Raw genomic sequence first — 19,578 nt, 5'->3', positions numbered from 1 at the left:
AAGACTCAGTGCAAAATATTAAGTCCAAGGTGTGACTTGTTCATGCATAGGGCCTGTCAGTGTTTGAGAGAGGACCAGGGTTGTCAGGGAAGCTATAAATTCCTGAGCTGCTCCAGACTTGGGACACTCAGGATGGATGTTGAAGTCCTTCTGAACAATAAGTTTGGGTGTCTCTAATACCATATCTGCTAGCAGCTCTGCCAACTCAGAAAGGGTGCTTATAGGGGAGCTGTGTGGTCTGTAAACAAGCAGGATACCCAGTCTATCTTTAGTTCCCAAAGACGGGAATATACAGTCAATACCCGCTATAGCTTCTGCCGGTAGTCTATGGAAGTTGAAGGACTCATGGAGGATAATAGCAACTCCTCCTTCCCAACTATCATAGTGAGGTTGAGGTAGGACCACATAACCAGGGGGAGTTAGTTGGGACAGATATGGCATTTTCTCTATGGTGGCTCCTACCCTGTGGAACAGCCGGCCTGAGGAGGTCAGGAGAGCCCCCACTCTCCCAGCTTTCTGCAAACGATGCAAAACCAAATTATTCAAAAAGGCTTTTGTATTGTAGGGAGGGGCTCTCAGATGCTTCACTAATGAGTTAGGGACCATAGACTTCACCACTATGTTGCCTTATGTACTACCTGTTGTCTTAAACATGTGCTTCTATGAGCTACTTGTGCTTCATGTGGTCTAATGTCAGCCCTAGACTTGCTTATGTTCTGTTTCAGCATTTCTTCAACTCTGTATTGGATTCTTACAAATGCTATGTCTTTGTAAACTTGTTTTTATTTATCCTATGACATTGTTTATGGAAATGTTGTTGAAATTGGCTGTACTGACCTCACACTGTGTAATCCACCTTAAGTCTCAGCGAGAAAGGCAGACTGCAAATAAATAAATAAATAAATAATATCCATCATTGTAATTAGGTCAAAATGATCTAATAAGTATTTATTTGCCCTCACCTAAATTTAAGATTCCCAATCTCCTGGTGGGTGCAGGGGATCCCCTGCTCTCAGCTTCTTCCCCTCACCATCACTTACCTGGCTGATTGGGGGAAAGGCATGGGAACAGAGTTCTTGGGGTACAATCCTGGTGTGGTGCAATGATGTCACTCCCAGGAGTGATGTCATCGCGCAGGCTCTGGGAGTGCTCTTCGGCTTCATGCTGGTCTGATTCAGCCTGTTTGGAGGCCCAAATTGGCCCGGCATGAAGCCCGGGAGCAGACCTCCAACAAAGACCAGGGTTGCAGAGGCAGGCAATGGCAAACCACCTCTGTTAGTCTCTTGCCATGAAAACCCCTCCAGGGGTCTCCATAAATCAGCTCTGATTTGAGGGCAGTCTCCACCATTCCAGGATAAGCTGCAAATGCCTCTGTATCAAAGCAACAATGAGAGCCACATGGAAAATGTCACCAGGTAGGTGCAGCCTCAGTAAACAGGAAGTGGTTAGCATAGTGGCAATGAAGTTGCCAGTTCAAACCTTGTCTCTGCTTTGAACTCATTAGGTGGCCTAAAAAAAGGCAATCTCAGCCCTTCCATCTACAATTTGGGAATAATAATGCTGCCCTCTAGTAATCTGTACAAAATGGTGTAATGTCATGTGCTCTGAGTACTTGGGATGTCGCCTTACGCACTTCCCTTAGTGCCTGTAGCAGTCCTTTCTGTTCAGAGGCAGAGAGATTGTTGAACCAGAAAAGAGAAAGCTTGTAATTCTGTGTAATAATTGTGACATGCATTTTGCATCATATAGGAGATAATATCCTAATCCTTGACTTTCCTCTTTTGCCATGAGTCATGAAGGGGAAAGTTCAAATGTTTGTTAGAAGTCTGTTAGAAAGGGAGTTGCCCATGCCTATTCAAATATAGGAGTCTAATCTTCCAGGCTGTCAATAAATGGCACAGGATATGAATACTAGGTTGGTCATTCATACTGAGTAAGAATGAATAAGAGAGCAAGTCATTTTTAATACTGCATTTCCTTTTTTAAAAAGCAGAAACAATTTCCTATTTTTCCAGTGAACCCAAAATCTAGTATGAAGTATGAAGTCTGTTTTCCAAGCAGCTAAGTTCCCATACTAATATTTCAATACAACTATTTATAGTTGTAAAGTTAGTGTATATATTGTCGAATGCAATGCAATGATAAGTGAAAGAAACAGTAGAGGATATAATAATGTAAGTACCATTTTATTATATGCAGTATATATCTGTCTTTAGAGAACAAACAGTACCTTTGTTATATCTAGTCTATATTTCTAGTCTTCATTTACTACTCTATTACTCCCATCCAACTACTAACTTAGGCCAACCCTGCTTAGCTTCTGAGATCTGGCAAGATCAGGGTCTCCTGGGCTGTCCAGCTCAGGATGCCCTGGAGTGTCCACATAGAATTTTTTGCACTTTCCTTGCCTCAGCCCCCCATGCCACCATAGTGCCTTTTCCAGTCTATTAAAAAAATCAATAATAGCTAAATTTCTGTTATAACAATCTACTGCAACCATCTACTAGTTTGTCTGAACTTCCAGCTTTCCTTTTAAAAATTATCTAGCCCTTTTCATTATGGAGATATAAGGGAAGAGGTGGAGACCCCTTGGCTGTCTTCTGGTCCAATTTTAGATCACTTCAGTCTGGTCTCCCAGGAGGATGTTGACAGGATCCTGCGGCTGGTGAGACCCACTACGTGCTCCTTGGACACCTGCCCCTCGTGGCTGGTTAAGGCCAGTATTGATGGGGTGAGGGCCCCGTTGGAGGCCATTATTAATCTATCACTGAGCTCTGGGGTTTTCCCCAGGGCATTAAAGGAAGCCGTAGTGAGACCCCACCGATCTGTCCAGTTAGCACCCAGTCTCAAACCTCCCGTTTCTGGGTAAGGTGATTGAGCGAGCAGTGATGGAGCAGCTGCAGGGTTTCCTGGAAGATATGTCGGTCCTGGACCCATTCCAGTCCGGTTTCCGCCCAGGTCACAGGACTGAGACAGTGTTGGTCGCCCTCACAGATGATCTCCGTAGGCATCTGGATCAAGGCAGGTCAGCGCTTCTGGTGTTGCTAGATCTCTCAGCAGCGTTCAACATGGTTGACCATGAATTGTTGACCCACCACCTTACTGATGTGGGGATCCGAGGGACTACCTTGCAGTGGCTTGTCTCTTTTCTCCATGGTCGGGGACAGAGAGTGGCACTGGGGGAGAGGTTATCAGCGCGCCAATCTTTGGTGTGTGGCATCCCGCAGGGGGTGTTACTCTCTCCGTTGTTGTTTAATCTCTACATGCACCCTCTCACCCAGCTGGCATGGAGTTTTGGACTGGGTTACCATCAATATGCAGATGACACCCAGTTGTACCTGTTGATGAATGGATGGCCTGGCTCTGCTCCCGAGGCCCTAATTAGAGCATTGGGGGCTCTGTCTGGATGGGTGAAGCAGAGCAGACTGAAGTTGAACCCCACAAAGACGGAGGTCCTATACTTGGGCCATGAGGGGGTAGATTTGGGGATTCAGTTCCCGGCCTTTGAGGGGGCACCACTTGTGCCCGTTTCATTGGTCAGGAGCCTTGGTGTGACGCTGGACTCCTCCTTGTCAATGGAGGCCCAGGTCAAGGCAGCTGCCAAAACTGCCTTTTTCCATCTCCGGTAGGCCAGGCAGTTTGCCCCCTATCTCTCAACCCATGACCTAATGACAGTGATCCATGCAACGGTCACCTCCAGATTAGATTACTGTAACTCGTTCTATTCAGGGCTTCCCTTGGGTCTGACCTGGAAACTGCAGCGGGTCCAAAATGCTGCTGCTCGTGTCCTGACAGGAATTTAATTCAGGGCACATGTGACTCCAATTCTGCAGCAGCGGCACTGGCTCCCCATGGAATTCCAGATCAGGTTCAAGGTTCTGGTTCTGACCTTATAAAGCCCTAAACGGACTGGGACCAGCATACCTGAGGGACCACATCTCCCCTTATGTACCTTGGGGGGCTCTTAGATCTGCAGGTAAACACCTTCTGGTGGTTCCTGGCCCCAGGGAGGCTCAGCTGGCCTTGACCAGGGCCAGGGCATTTTCTGTCCTGGCCCCAACCTGGTGGAACTCTCTGTTGGAAGACACTCGGGCCTGCCAAGATCTTGTATCTTTTTAGCAGGCCTATAAGACGGAGATGTTCCGCCTGGCATATGGTTGAGGCCAGCACTGGATCCATCTAATTAGCCTCCCTGCCGGTCTCCTGCCAGTGGGGGAGGAGAGCATATGGTCCATCTGCCTCCCCATGCCTGAGAAGTTAGAGTTTCACCAACCCACACCTCCACCCTTTTCTTCCCTTGCGTATGGTGGGCAGGGACGGGGAAGGGTGCACCATGTGGAATACTGAAATCCATGTTGGTACTGAGATGTATTTTATTGGTTTTATTTATTGTAATGTATTTATGATTGTAACCCACCCTGAACCTGCTTGCGGAGAGGGCGGGCTAAAAATCTAATCAATCAATCAATCAATCAATCAATCAATCAATCAATCAATGAAAAGGGGTAGCTGCTTGTTTTTTAAAAGGGAAGGCTGGGAATTTAGAGGAACCTAATCTATTGTTGCATTGTGCTATAATCAATATGATGCTATTACTGAAAAAAGCCCTGCAGTGACAAAGCAGGGAAGATGGTGGGACCTTGAAGGGGTTTTGAATAATGTACACTTTACTGTCCAGAATGCTTGCTAATGTGTTTGAACTGCACTCTTCTTAAAAAGGTAAGAGAAAAGCAAGTTTGGGAAGAGGGCCAATTGAAGCATGATGAGACCACATATTGTAAGATGCTTCTCTTTGTAGATATGCCTTGTAAACTTGTATTATTTACCCATGGCATTGTTTATGGAAACGTCCTTGATACTGACGGTACCAATTTCACACTGTGTAATCCACCTTGAGTCTCAATGGGAAAGGCAGCTTATAAATGACATAAATAAATAAATGCTTGCTTAGTAGTAGAAGTGGAGAAAAATGTCCACATAGAAGAAGCCCAAGGAAGCATTTCTAAGCAAACTTACTCAGAAGTAAATCCCATTGTATTCATTAGGGTTACCTCTCAATTATGTATTCTTAGGTCTGCAGCCTAAATATGCCAAATGGTATATTTAGTACTTCATGCATAGTTTCACAACAAATTCCAGGGATGACCAGTCACAAGTGTGTTTTGTGTGCACATAGGTAGACTGATGGTTGTTGCTATGATCAGCAAAAGACAGTAGAGACCCCCTCACCTATGCAGGAGTATACCGTATACCCTGCAGCTGTGGACAAGTTTACATTGGGACCACAAAGTGTAGCATCCAGACAAGAATAAAAGAACATGAAAGACACTGCAGACTTGGACAACCTGAAAAATCAGCAGCGGCTGAACATAGCCTAACTCAAACAGGGCACAGTATCTTATTCCAGGACACCAAAATATTGGACAACACTTCCAATACTTTGTCAGACTGCACAGGGAAGCCATTGAAATTCACAAGCATAAGCAAAACTTCAACAGGAAAGAAGAAACCTTAAGAATGAACAGAGCATGGTTTCCAGTTCTGAAAAACACCAGGCTAACAAAACACTCTATACCCGACAATAGCCCTGCAGAGAAGATTAGCACATCAAGCACCAATCCATATGCAAAAGAACCTCCTCAGGATACAGTGAAGCCTCCCGCCATTAGCATTCCACACCCTGGGAAACTCTTACAGGATGACTCAGCTCAACCCCACCCCTCCTGAGTAGATATAAATGACCTGCCAACATCTTTTCCACACTGTGACACTGAGAGATCTCTGTCTTTTGGTGCTACACCTCTGAAGATGCCAGCCACAGCTGCTGGCGAAACGTCAGGAACTACAATGCCAAGACCACGGCAATACAGCCCGGAAAACCCACAACAACCATTGTTCTCCGGCCGTGAAAGCCTTCGACAATACATAGGTAGACTGTTTAGTAAAATCTAAGTTCTATGCAATAAAAATATACAATACCCAACGAAAGATCTGATGTAACATTGGATCTCTCTCTCACAGCCAAATGGGCTCTGAGAGGGAGCAGGAAAGAGAGCTGCTGGAGCGGTGAGTCTTTTTCTGTTGCTTTCCTTAACTACTGGGAGGAATTGGCTGAGGTTACTGTATGGGAGGACAGTATTTGGGGGTTATTGTTGCTAATTCGAGAGTGTCTGTTTTGCCTGGGGCAGACTGCTGGCCCTGCCCTCTGCTGGATGAGGCTTGAATTGAATTAAGCTCCTCCCCAGAGGATCTTGCCCGATTGCTCTTAGCCTGTGGGTCTGGCCTGTGCGCCCTGTTAGAAGCTAAGTATCTCTTACATCTTATAGGTGTTAGGCTTTCCCCCCCCCCCTTCTGCCAACCTTTCACAAGTTGTCTTCTAAGGCAGTTTGGCAGGGGTGTTATCAGGGAAGTACCATAAAACCTGAACTACCTCTGAAATGGATTGCAGCAGCATGGCTAGGAGAGAGCTGAGGCAGTGACATGTACAGTTTGTAGCATGTTTGTATTCTTACCTGAGGGTAACAGCAACTACACTTGCAGCAAGTGTACGTTGGTAGCCATACTGGAGGATAAAGGGACTTGATGCACACTTGTCTATGCTCAGTTTAATAAGGGAAAGTGAAGAGTACATGGACAGCGCATGAAGCACTTTTCAGAGGGCAACATGAAGAGGGGGGGAAAGTATCTTAGGATTTGGAGGAGCACCCAATACAAGAGGCAGGCACATGGAAGAAAGTAACCCACAGGAGCAGCATTACCAGGAGACATTCTGAGCCTCTGATGCTAAGTAATCAGTTCCAGGATCTCCCCATAGATATTGATTCTGGACTACTGGATCAAGAGCTACTTCCCCAGACTCCTCAAATTTTGAAAGAAATTTCTCAGGCCCCTGTGGATGAGAGGACTCGAACTTCCATTCCTCAATGTAGGAGAAGGCGTGTACTGGTAATTGAGGACACTTTACTGAGAGGGGTAGAGCATAAAGTGTGCCAACCAGACTTGTTGTCTCGAGAGGTATGTTGACTATCAGGTACATGCATCCAGGTTGTGACAGAAAGGGTAGGAAGACTTATCAAACACACAGATTATTATCCCTTCTTCCTGATACATGTGGGAACAAATAATATTGATACATGTGGAAACAAATGATATTCTACTTTCGGTAGAATTAAAATGTATTATACTTTTTCTCCCCTTTTTAATATTTTTAACAAATACATACATATCATACATTGTATACACATCATCCACAATTAACAAATTCAATTTCTAGAAAATTCTACAGATATGCATGACTATATAATGTTATTGAAGAAAGGAAGAGGGAAGAGCGAACAAAAAAGAAAGAACAGAAGCTATAATATATAACTGAATACATTCAAATACATCCTTCTTTACTGTATTGAATGGATTACAAAATTTCTAAAAATTTACAAAATTAGACCAATTCCCAATGAATTTCAACAAAGTTCTCATTTTCATTCTCCAGAGATTTTCACCATACTAACTATGGTAATGTGCCACGGGAAATACCATTTCAGGTGATTTTATCTAATGCTCACGTTAAGATACCTGTTAGAGATTTTCCTAACTAGTTTCCTAACTAGTTTTCCCATTTATCAATGTGAATAGATATAGCAAGATCTCTCTTTCAGGTTTGCTTATAATCCTAGTGTATCTCTTCCATTTCTGAATATTAAAGTACATTTTGGCCAAAGACCTTATATGTTCCAATAAATTGTCAAATTTATTTAAAGTTCTAAATATATTGTGCATTCCAAGTATAGCTTGTATTCCATGTTTAACCTGAAAATACTGATAACTAAAGTGCCACAAAGCTCATTTTTGCTGTGACAGAATAACCCCATTGCTCCTCTGAAATTAGTAGGCTTTGCTGTGATTATTCTGAAGGTAACTATTTCCTGTCATTTCAAATTATTTGAGCTCCCTCTGCTGGAATTCAGTATATCTTGCTTCTTGAAAGTTGACAAGGTCACTCTAGAGCTTTAAGAGCAGGATTCAGGTCCAGTAGCACATTAAATCTTAAATTTTCATTTTCATTAAATCCAGTCTCATTCATTCAGAGAATCATAGGGTTGGAAGGTACCTTTAGGGTCATCTAGTCCAATCCCCTGCACAGTGACGAAATTCACAACTACCTCCGCTCCCCACACCCCCAGTGACCCCTGGTCCATGCCCAGAAGCAAAACATTCATTCATTTATTCATTCATACCCCACCTTTCTCCCAAATGGGGATCCAATGTGGCTTACATTATTTTTCCTCTATTTAATCCCACAACAACCTTGTGAGGTAGATGTATTGTCGAAGGCTATCATGGCCGGAGAACAATCAATCTTGTGAGGTAGGTTAGGCTGAGTGAGAATGGCTGGCCCAAGTTCAGCTCCAGCAAGCCCATGCCAAAGTGGGGATTCGAACTGGGTTCTCCCAGATCCTTGTCTAACACTGTAACTACAACACACTGATTTTCCCAAACATTCTGGGAAAACATGTATTCTTATCCAAAAAGAATGATTGAAGCGTCCAGGCCATTCTTTGCTTGTTTTCTGCAGGATGAAACAACAACAGCAAAACCAAGCATTTTTAGCACTGGATTGCTACAACTACTTTCTTTTCAAATGTTTACATATTATTAAGACCCTGTTAAACAAAAAAAGCAGCCACTTGAATCTGAATTCCAGCAAGAGGTCGCTATTAAATTTGAATGATTTGGGGAACTATATTTTTCTATTTTTCCTATAAAAAGTTGCATAAATATGAACATTTTTGGTGTTTGATTTTATGGATGATCACTGCCTTTCCCCATTCAAATCTATTCTCAAAACTCACATTTTCTATGAAAAGTTAGCCTTTATTATTGGTTTATTATTTTATGTATTTACAAAAATTATATGCCTTTTCTCCAGAGACCTGCTCCAAGTAGGGTTCCCATCCCACCTCTCAGGGCAGGGGATCTCCCGATCCCACCCTCCCTCCCCCGCGCCCACTTACCTGGCTGGCAGGGGGGTGCGCTCCCTGGGGCGGCCCCTCCCCAGGTGGCATGGTGCACCCCTGGGTGCAGGGCGTGCTACCATGCCACAGGAGCAGGCGGTGGCAGAGAGAAAGCAGGCGGCGTTTGCAAAAGCACATCACTCTCACTGCTGCCACTGCCACCTGCTTTCTTGCCACAGCCACCGCCGGCGCTCTGCAGTCAGCGCCGGCAGGGTCAAGGGGTGCAGTGGCAGCGGCAGCGGCAGCGGTGAGACAGAGCAAGCTGCCCGCTCTCTCTGCCCTTCCTCCCTGCGTGATGACGTCAGAAGTGACGTCATCACGCACAGTGGGTGTGTGTGCTTTGTGCGCGCAGGCACAACTATGACAACTATGAGGTAGGAGCCAGCGTCCCAGTCTCCCGCTGGGAGACTTGAGGGACCTGGCAACCCTAGCTCCAAGTAGCTTACAACCAGGGCCAGGGCAAGCATTTCTGGTGCCTGAGGCAGCTTCAGGGGTGTTGGTTCCCGCGCACATATCTGGACTGCATGATGACGTCACTGTGTGTGATGTTATCATGCGGGGCTGGGACAGTGCACGGGTGGCGTCCCAGCCCTCCCGTTCAGTTACTCCATGCCGCCCTGGCCACCTGCTGTGCCTGGCCCACAGCTGTATGCTGGTGGCAGTGGCGGCAGCGGCAGCAGCACAGAGCAACTGAGTGGGAGGGCTGGGAGGTTGCTCAATCAGCTGCCCCATGCTGCTGCCGCCAGCATGCGCTCCTGGCCAGGCGCAGCAGCTGCGGGCCAGGCACAGCAGGTGGCTAGGGTGGCATGCATGCATCCTCCCAGTCCTCCAGCTCAGTTGCTCTGCTCACTGCCCTGGCCACCTGCCGTGCCTGGCCTGCAGCTGCTGCACCCAGTGGTGGCAGCAGTGGCAGCAGCACCACAGAGCAACTGGGAGGCTTGCCCTGCGCTGCCACTGCTCACCGTGCATCCTCCCAGCCCTTCGGCTCAGTTGCTCCGTATGCCACCCCAGCTGCCAGCACACACTCCTGGCCGGGAGCAGCAGCATGGGGCAATTGAGCTCCATGACGTGCGCCCCTGCCCCTGGTGCCCCCTCCGGCACCTTAGCGCTTGAGGCGGCTGCCAGCCTGGCCTCAATGGGCGCACCAGCCCTGCTTACAACCAAGTTATTAAAACAATTAAAAATAAAGCCATTAAAATATTATAATAAAGAACATAGCCATTAAACACACACCCATGAAAAAAGGCAATGCCATTAAAACAAGCTAGGGCATAACAACAGCATAAATACACACTGAGCAGCCTAAAATGATGTAAATAAAAAAATCCTTGAGCCAGAAGTATTTATTTATTGATTTGATTTGATTTGATTTGATTTGATTTGATTTGATTTGATTTGATTTGATTTGATTTGATTTGATTTGATTTGATTTGATTTGATTTGATTTATACCCCGCCCTCCCCACAAATGGACTCAGGGTGGCTAACAACCTTCATAAAACAGTGAATCAATTAAAACCATAAAATCAATAATAATCTTTAAAAGGCTTTTTTGGGGGGAGTCCATATATGGGCATAGCAGACGGCCGAGGGCAGCTCCAGAAAAAGTGGTGGTCTTTGATGGAAGAAGGGGGACACATGCTGGCACTCAGCCAAAGGAGGAACATCTCCGTTTTACAGGCCCTGCGGAACTGTAACAGGTCCTGCAGGGCCCGGATCTCCAAAGGGAGAGCATTCCACCAGGCCAGGGCCAGGGCAGAAAATGCCCTGGCCCTGGTTGAGGCCAGATGGATGTCCTTCGGACTGGGGACCACCAGGAGTTGCTTGTCTGCAGAGCGCAACGCCCTGCAGGGGACGTAATGGAAAAGGCAGTCCCACAAGTATGCAGGTTCCAGTCTATGAAGGGCTTTAAACACCAAGGTTAACACCTTGAACCGGATCCGGAACTCCACTGGGAGCCAGTGCAGCTGGCACAGCACAGGATGAATGTGCACTAGGATTGGGGTTCCAGTAAGAACGCGTGCTGCTGCGTTCTGGACCAGCTGTAACTTCCGGGTCAGGCCCAAGGGCAGCCCAGCGTAGAGTGAGTTGCAATAGTCCAGCCAGGAGGTGACCATTGCATGGATTACTGTGGCCAGGTTCCGGGGTGAAAGATAGGGTGCCAGTTGCCTGGCCCGTTGAAGATGAAAAAAGGCAGACCTGGCAACATTCGCGACCTGGACCTCCATTGAAAGTGTGGCATTCAAGGTCACACCCAGGCTCCTCATCATTGGTGAAAGTTTCAATTGTACCCCGTCAAGGGTTGGGAGCTGTGTCCCCAACTCAATTGCCCCACAACCCAGACACAGAACCTCCGTCTTTAGGGGATTCAATTTCAGGCGACTCTGATGTAACCATACCGTCACAGCCTCAAGACCTTTGGCCAAGGAATCCAGAGCGAGAGCAGACTGGCCATCCATCAGCAGATAGAGCTGGACGTCATCCGCATACTGGTGACAACCCAGCCCAAAGCTGCGATCTAACTAGGCAAGGGGGCGCATTTAGATGTTAAATAGCATCGGGGAAAGAATCGCCCCCTGAGGACACCGCATACCAAAGAATGGCGAGCGGACATCTGTTCCCCGAGTGCCACCCTCTGTCCCCGATTATGAAGGAAGGAGTTCAGCCATTGCAGGGCTGTCCCACGAATCCCCACATCATCAAGGCGGTGGGTTTAAAGATTATGATTGACCGTGTCGAATGCTGCTGTAAGATCTAAAAGTATCAGCAGTGCCAACCCGCCATGATCCAGGTGTCGCCGCAGATCATCTGTGAGGGCAACCAGAGCTGTCTCCGTACCATGGCCAGGCCTGAAGCCAGACTGGAATGGATCCCAGATAGAGGCATAATCCAGGTATACCTGCAGCTGTTCTGCTACCGCCCTCTCAATTACCTTACCCATGAATGGAAGATTCGAAACTGGGCAGTAATTGGCTGGATCAATAGGATCCAGTGATGGTTTCTTTAATAAGGGCCGCACCACTGCCTCCTTCAGTGAATCTGGGAAAATCCCAGAACTCAGAAAAAGATTAATGATGTCAGCTAATGGTGCCCAAATCCCATCACCACTAGTTTTCACCAGCCGTGATGGGCACGGGTCCAGTGGACATGTGGTAGGTTTCACAGTACACAGGACCCTGCCTACCTCCAGGGAGAGTGGCCTGAATTAATCTAATATCAACCCTGTAGATTACCAAGGGGCCCCCAGTTCACATACTGCATCAACCATGGTGGACAGGTCCCAGCAGAGTGACAAGACCTTATCCGCAAAATAGTCTCCAAAAGCCTCATAGCTTATTACCAAATTTACATTTTTATTTGTCCCATGTGTGAGGAACATTATAGACTGAATCACTCTGTAAAGTTGTGCTGGGCGAGAACTAGTAGACGCAATGGAAGCTGCATAGTAGATCATAACATTTAAAAGATAAAATCCCTTATTTAAAAGCATGGGTTAAAATGAATGTTTTGGCGTGATACCTAAAAGAAAGGTCAGCACCACATAAGCCTGTGTGGTGCAGTGATTAGAGTGTCCGAGTAGGATCTGGCATAACTGGGTTCGAATCCCCACTCTACCATGAAAGCTTGCTGGGTGACTTTGAGCCAATCACACACTGGCCCAAACCCCCATAGGGTTGTTGTTGGGGATAAAATGTGAAGGCGAGGAGAATTGTGTAAGCCACCTTAGGTCCTCATTGTGGAGAAAGGTGGGAAATAAATGAAGTAAAATAAAAATAAATAATAAGGCTTGTGGGAGAGGACATTCCAAAGACGAGACACAACAGCCAAAAAAGCCCTGCCTCTTGTCACCGCTAGAGATGGACACAAACAGCAATATGAACTAAAAAAAAGCCACGAACAGTCCAATCAGCTGTTCGTGAACAAGCTGTTCGTGAGGCCCCATTCTAAACGAACAGGTGGTCATTGCAAGCCTCGCTCATTGCTGTTCGTTGCTATTCGTCAAGCCAGACAATCTGGCACCTGCAATCAATTCCCTTGGCAACCGGAGGCAGGGACTGCCTGAACTCTGTCTGAACTCCTGCTGTTGCCCTGGAAACCCCAATCTAAGCCCAATTTAGCTTGATAGGCAGGTCTTCCTTTCAAGTGTGGAGCTCCAAATTTGTTACAAGGAAGCAAAGAGCAGGGGGGAGGGGGGCTCCCAGCTCTGGTTTTGCAGACAGTGAGGGAGAGATAGTTGCTGTTGGCATTTTGAGAGAGAGACAGGGAGAGTGCATTGGAGCTTGAATTTTCTTTGTGTGTGGTGGGATAGGGTCTACCCCTTCAAGTTCCAGGGCTGCTGCCAGGCTCTGGGCCAAGCTATTATTTATTACTGATACCTTTCCTGCTGCCTGCTCAGGTAAGGTTTCTGGGAGTGGTGCGGCAGGGATCTACATGTTCCATGGCTGCTGCCAGGATCTGGGGCCAAGCTATTATTTATTATTGGTACATTTCCTGCTGCCTGCTCAGGTAGGGTTTCTAGGAGTGGTGCGGTAGGGATCTTGATGGCTGGAGGAGAGCCTGCTGGCCCCCACAAACAACGAACAACGAACATGTTCGTGAACAGGTCATGTTCGTCAAAGTTTGTTGTTCGTTGTTCATGGATGGCAACGAACAATGAACACCATGTTCGTGTTTTTTTCTGTTCGTGCCCATGTCTAGTCAACCACCCACATCACTGTTGATCCTAACAGAAATAAAGTTGGGTACTTCCAGTGGCTTACATTTATCTCGTTTCCTTGCATCTCCTTTCCTACTTAGTCCTCTTGTTGCCTTCCTTGCATCAAAGTCTAGATTGTCATCTTCTTGAGGCAGGGATTTCCCCATTTTTAAAATGTTATTCTGCAAGGCATCCACTACACTGAAGAAGCTGCATAAATAATAAACTATGGTTCTAAGCTTAAGGTGTATTCATTATGTTCTGTTATTTTATGCTTCTTGAATGATTTCATAGGTTTTCTGTGCATAGCTGTGCAATACATAATGGTTCATTTTTACATTGCTCATTATGTCTTCTACTGTGAACTGTTAACAAGGCTGAAGCAGAAGTTTATTCCCTATCTGTTTATAGGTCAGGGTTTTTTTTCTAGAAAAAGAGGTGGTGGAACTCTCAGGGAAATGAGGAAGAAATACACGAGATTCTTTGAAATAATATTATTTTCAAGCACTATTACCAAGTATTTTCAAGATGTTCTGGAACTCCATTCCACTGCGTTCCCCCTGGAAAAAAGCCCTGTCTAAGTACTATGAGAGAGAGAGAGTAATGTAAATTTAAAGTGTGCCTATACTTTTATAGGCAAGTGCTGAAGGCACTATGGGGCTAGCAACATCTGTCTCAAACTTGGTGAGTACCCACAATATAGCAACAAGAAGAAGAATTTTAGTGCGGTAAGTATACAGGGAGGCTTCATTTAAAAGGTAGGAAATAATTACTAAGGATGAGTCTTCAATTAAATCTTATGTGTTTGCCAGTTAAATGCCAAACTAAATGTTATTTGTTACATAAATCCAGACCAGTGCCTGACCCAACTCAGTGGCACACAGCAGAACTGGGTGAGTTGCCCTGAAAGCACTCCATTGCTCCATTCAACTCAGGAGTACTTCAAGGGGGGAAGAGGGGCTTTTGGCTTCCCATGCTGTTTTCAGCAGTGAAGATGGTAATGTTTGCCCCCTTCTCTGGCTCCACATCAGAGAAATGAGAAAACAGGAATAGGACTACAGAAATCTGAAACAAAGCATACAGTAATAGACATTAAACAATGCAGAAAATAAATAGGAAACAATGCACTAAGACCAGGATAATACATACAACAAACAGATAAAATATACTGTACACAGCAGTATACTCCATAGTCCCATTCCCTTTATTACAGCACCTTGTTATAATATAGCATTATTTTCTTTATAAAGATGCCCTCCTGAACAATTCTGTTTTATTTAATTGGCATGTCAGGCAGTGACTCAAGACCTCAAGACCTCTATCACATCACCAGGAGACTTAGAAAGAGAGAGAGAGAGAGCTGGGTGTGATCGCCATGGCATCCAATTCCAGTACTACGAATGATTTATCCCAAGGACATTACATAGAGATTAAATTGCATGGGAGAAGGATTCCCCCCTATGAACCCTCTGTAACCTCCCAGAGTGCCCTTCCAGCTCTCATTGCTGCACTTCCTTCCCCCCCCCCTCTCTTTCTCTTTTCTCTCCCTCCTCTCAGCAAAAAAGCAACACATCAGAGATAAGGACTGTTAGGAAATGAGGTCCCTCAAAATTTCATTGAGATAGATCTTTATTTTTCTTATTTGTTTGCTTTTCATCATTCGTATTCTGTTGCTTTTGTAGTACATTATTTACACTGCCATAATTAACCGTTTAACTTGTATCAATTAAGACTTTTGAGTCTCTGTTTTATTACTGACAAGCATCTTCACCTTTTGGGGACCCAAGTCAATGAGCTGTAAGAAATAAGAAGCTATCTGGCTGTTTTGATACCTCAATTAATTGGTAACATTTTCTCTTCTTCAAACTAGCTCAGGGACGGACGATTAGCAGTACCTTGGAAGTTTTTACTTAATATTCCTGTATGAAGACCAAAGGCTTGCTCCTGGCTTCTCTTCGCTGCAATTGCACACACACTTTGGCTGTGTCCTTATTATGCACCTCAATCTGATACGTGGACTCAGAAGAAAGTCCCACTTTGTCTTATGTAGCTTACTCCCAGTAAACTGTGATAGGGGTGCAACATTAAATTGCTTGTGAATGTTTTCTAGTGTCTGTGGATTAAAGTTATGTGTCAGAATGAAAAGGAACATGGCTTCATTACATGCAAGCAATCGAGAGTTACTGAAAATAGCCCAATATTATGGCAAAGCATTTGGAGCATCATCCTTGAATTCTGAGAGGAGAGGCATAAATGTTTTCCTTGTTTATTGTTGTTCCATTTATTAGCACATGCTTAAACCTCTTGCACTGAACTCAATTGGACTCAACAATGTCTAGCTTTGGAACTTTTACCCATTATAGTAATTTACACCATTTTTAATTGATTTATCGTATTTATTCTCAGTATTTATTCTAACTCTTCTCAACAGTGGCAAAAAAGAGTAACTAGAATCTGCAATGCAAACTCTTTAAAAGTAACGAGGTATGTGATATACATTTATCTTTGTGCGTAAGGATTTTCTATAGATGCATTTGCAAAAAAAGCAATACATTTATTGTATTTGTGCTCTAGCGCATTGAAAATGGCTTTTGCTGTAAAAGTTGAACAACACTGCCCTCTGCCGTGTGCTCTGCAGTTTTGTCGTGCCTTACATGTGATTACATGTGATTTTCGGTAAGAGACTAGCACTAGAGGAGGAGCGTTCTCGAGGCGGACGAGGAGAGTTTGCAGACCGGCTCATACTTTAAATCTGGAAGTATGTAGTGAGTTTTTGAAAAGTTATTTATTTTCTTCCTTTAGGATTTCTAGCAACTTTTTGGCTTCGTTCAGAGACTTATTTGGAGTTGGTCTTAAGTTTGGAAGGAGAGAAAGACTAGTTAACGTGAAGCACTCGGGCCTGCTGTAAAAGTGGAAGTAAGACTTTTACGAAAGTTGTAATTCCTATCCGGAGGAAACCGTTCTGAAATTTAATAGCACTTGTGACATTTCCACACACACACACACACACACACGGCCTATTGGTGGGAATGTGTATATTTAGAAAGAGGAAAAAAATGTGAAAATCGTCTGTGAGTATTCTAATGCCTCCCCTCCCTTCCCTAGGTTCTGGAGGATGGACCCATTTTTGGTTTTACTGAATTCATTTTCGAGCAGCATCTCTCCAGATGAGCTTTCTGATCTCAAGTTTCTATGCCAGTCAAAAATTGGTTAAAAAAAGTTAACAGCTATGGAAAGGGGCACTGAGCTATTCAACGTTCTTCTTGAACAGAATGTCATTACACCTTACAATGTAGAATTCTTAAGAGTGATGCTCCAAAGTCTGAAAAGAGAAGATTTGCTAATTCAACTGGAGCAGTTTGAAGAAAGTATAGAAGGTGATCCTGCTGATCAACTGGATATAGAAGAAAAACGTAGGTGGACAGGTGCTGCTTTTTTGTGATAGTGTTGGGTGAGATCCAGAAAGCTGATTGTGGACCTGGTTTGGTTTGCATAGATTTTCCTCTGCCACTATGTCCTTATGCTATATCCTATGGAATTCCAGAGTCTCAGCTGACCATCAGGAGCAGCTTTTCAGGGGCACCAGGGCTGCAATAGGATGGCAGTGCTGTCTGAATGGACCTCCATTTACCATTCTCTGGGTCCTGGATATCTTGATGTGTGCTGATGTCCACCAGAAAACTTTTCATAAAAGAAATAAAAGCTGGGGCCCACAAGGAATCACCTCGGAGTGGGGCAAATTTGGAACTCCCCTAATCCCACCACACCCCCATACATCAATTTACCCCCTCAAACACTTGTGACTAAGTTCAAAAAGCTTAGTGCAGCAGCTGAGTGTCCTTTAACGGAAAAAGATGAGCAGGTGGACTGGTCAGCCTGCTCAAATCTTTACCAGACCTGTTTTTAGGTCATTCTCCATACCTGGAGAGTCTCTTGAGTATTTCTGCATGGCCTGGTCTATGTTATAGTTGGGGAGGGGACATAGTTGGGGAGCCTGACATTCTGATTTGGTTTGAGAAGGATCAAGCTGCTCTTACAGCACAAGAGCCAGTAAAAAAGATTCCCACCTTTCTGGTGAAGATTAATATGCCTAGAACAAATATGACAGAAATAAGCATTGGAGCATTCTGAGGGTTGCCAATCTCCAGGTGGAGTCTGGAGATGTCCTAGAATTACAGATCGGTTCCCTGGAGTAAATGGCTTCCTTGGGGGGGTGGGGGTAGGATAAACTCTATTGCATCACATGCCACTCTCCATAAGTTTCACTCCAAAATTTCCAGGAATGTCCCAACTCTGAGTTGGCAACCCTAAGTTTTACCACAATTTCAACCCTATTAAAAACATAAAAAGCCAAAACTTTGTGCAGTTTCTGCAGGTGTTTATGAAACTATTGTTGAGGAAACAGTGGCTGCTGCAGAGGGTTTTTTTTTGTTATTTACTTCATTCAGACCCCACTTTTCTCCCCTATGGTTACCCAAAGTGGCTGACATCCTTCTCTCCTCATTTTATCCTCACAACAATAATGTGAAGTATATTATGCTGAGAGTGAGTGATTGGCCCAAGGTCACATAGCAAGCTTTCATGACAGAGTGCGGATTCAGAACTGGATCTCTCAGATACCACAACAAAAGATCACAAATTAAATAGCAGTTAAAACACTTCTTGATGTTAACTTCTGAACTTTCTTAGAGAAATGGATGAATATGTGAACAAGAGGAGGATTTTTTATTGTACTGTAATTTTGCTGCTGCTGCTGTTTTTCCCCTCATCCACAACTAACAAAATTGTATGGGAAGAAAGACTGGGAAAATATGTGCAGGTTGGAAAGTAATCCCAGTGTGGTCCACTCTGTACCTTGTTTTTTTCTGGTGCTTCTCCCTTTTGATGTGTTTCTTCAGTGGGGGGGGGGAGGAGAAAGGTTGAGGCCAGTTAATACAACTCATTTGTGAATGCCCAGAAACTGTCTAGCCAGTGTGAATAAAGAAATTGGAAAGTGGCAGATATCAGAAGCTCTCAGACTAGAGTCGTGCTGCAATCAGATAAGGGTTTAAGAACCACAAGCAGTTCAGAGAGTGACAGACAGGAGGGGTAATCACTCAGTGTTCTTTGACTTTGACTGAACATTTAAGTAACTTAAATGTTCTTTTGTGAATCAGTGATTTGACATGAGCCATAATTTCCTTTCTAGGTAAGGTGGAGAGAGCGTTTGAAATCATATGTGATAATGTTGGAAAATGCTGATTCGAAAACTTGAAATTTCAGGTACCAAAACTGATCGAATTACGGCTGCCCATCCATACAACTTAGAGGAACAATTGATGCAATCCCTTCTTGTGTGGAAGAAATTAAAAGGAAAAGATGCTAAGGCTGATGACTTAATAAAAGCCCTTAGGGCCTGTAAAATGAACCTAGTGGCAGACAAAATCAAAGATGCTTTACATCTGGTTGTCTAAAATGCAAAAAGAAAACAACAGTGGGAAGAAAACATTACTGAGATATTAAATGAAAAATAATCAGGAAAACAGCTGTTTGATCATTCTTTGATCATCATTGAATTAAAACTACTTTAGCTCTCTCGCTCCCAGAATGGCAGAGTTGGACCCCTGTGGAATTTTAGTTGCAAATCTTATACATGTTAAGGTAAAAATACACCTTACAGTATTTATAGTTCTGTTAAAAGTCAGTTTTATGGGAAATCCTCTATTAGTCCTCTTGGAGGACAGATTTATTACAACTGAGTGAAATGCAACCAAAATGAGTGAGTGAGTGGTTTTATTGTGGTCAAAGGCCAATTAAAGATAAATAACCAAAAGATGAAAAAAGATTGTAAGTATTATATGAATGGTAATGGACTGGAAGAAACTGTTCTGTA

The 19,578-nt window shown here is 44.5% G+C and overlaps 1 protein-coding gene across 1 annotated transcript; it reads left to right on the top strand.

Moving 5' to 3' along the window:
* The first annotated feature begins 16,404 nt into the window (after nt 1-16,404).
* Nucleotides 16,405-19,159, top strand: FADD (Fas associated via death domain). The gene is given in 4 exon segments (XM_054970254.1): nt 16,405-16,464; nt 16,812-17,119; nt 18,895-18,930; nt 18,933-19,159. Coding segments are annotated over 3 exon segments (561 nt in total). The 5' UTR covers nt 16,405-16,464; nt 16,812-16,821.
* The last annotated feature ends 419 nt before the right edge of the window (nt 19,160-19,578 follow it).

Source organism: Eublepharis macularius, chromosome 2, assembly GCF_028583425.1.
Source record: "Eublepharis macularius isolate TG4126 chromosome 2, MPM_Emac_v1.0, whole genome shotgun sequence".
NCBI classification, from domain to species: Eukaryota; Metazoa; Chordata; class Lepidosauria; order Squamata; family Eublepharidae; genus Eublepharis; species Eublepharis macularius.
Note: the sequence above shows the minus strand (reverse complement) of the source record. Positions and strands in the feature narration are given on the sequence as shown.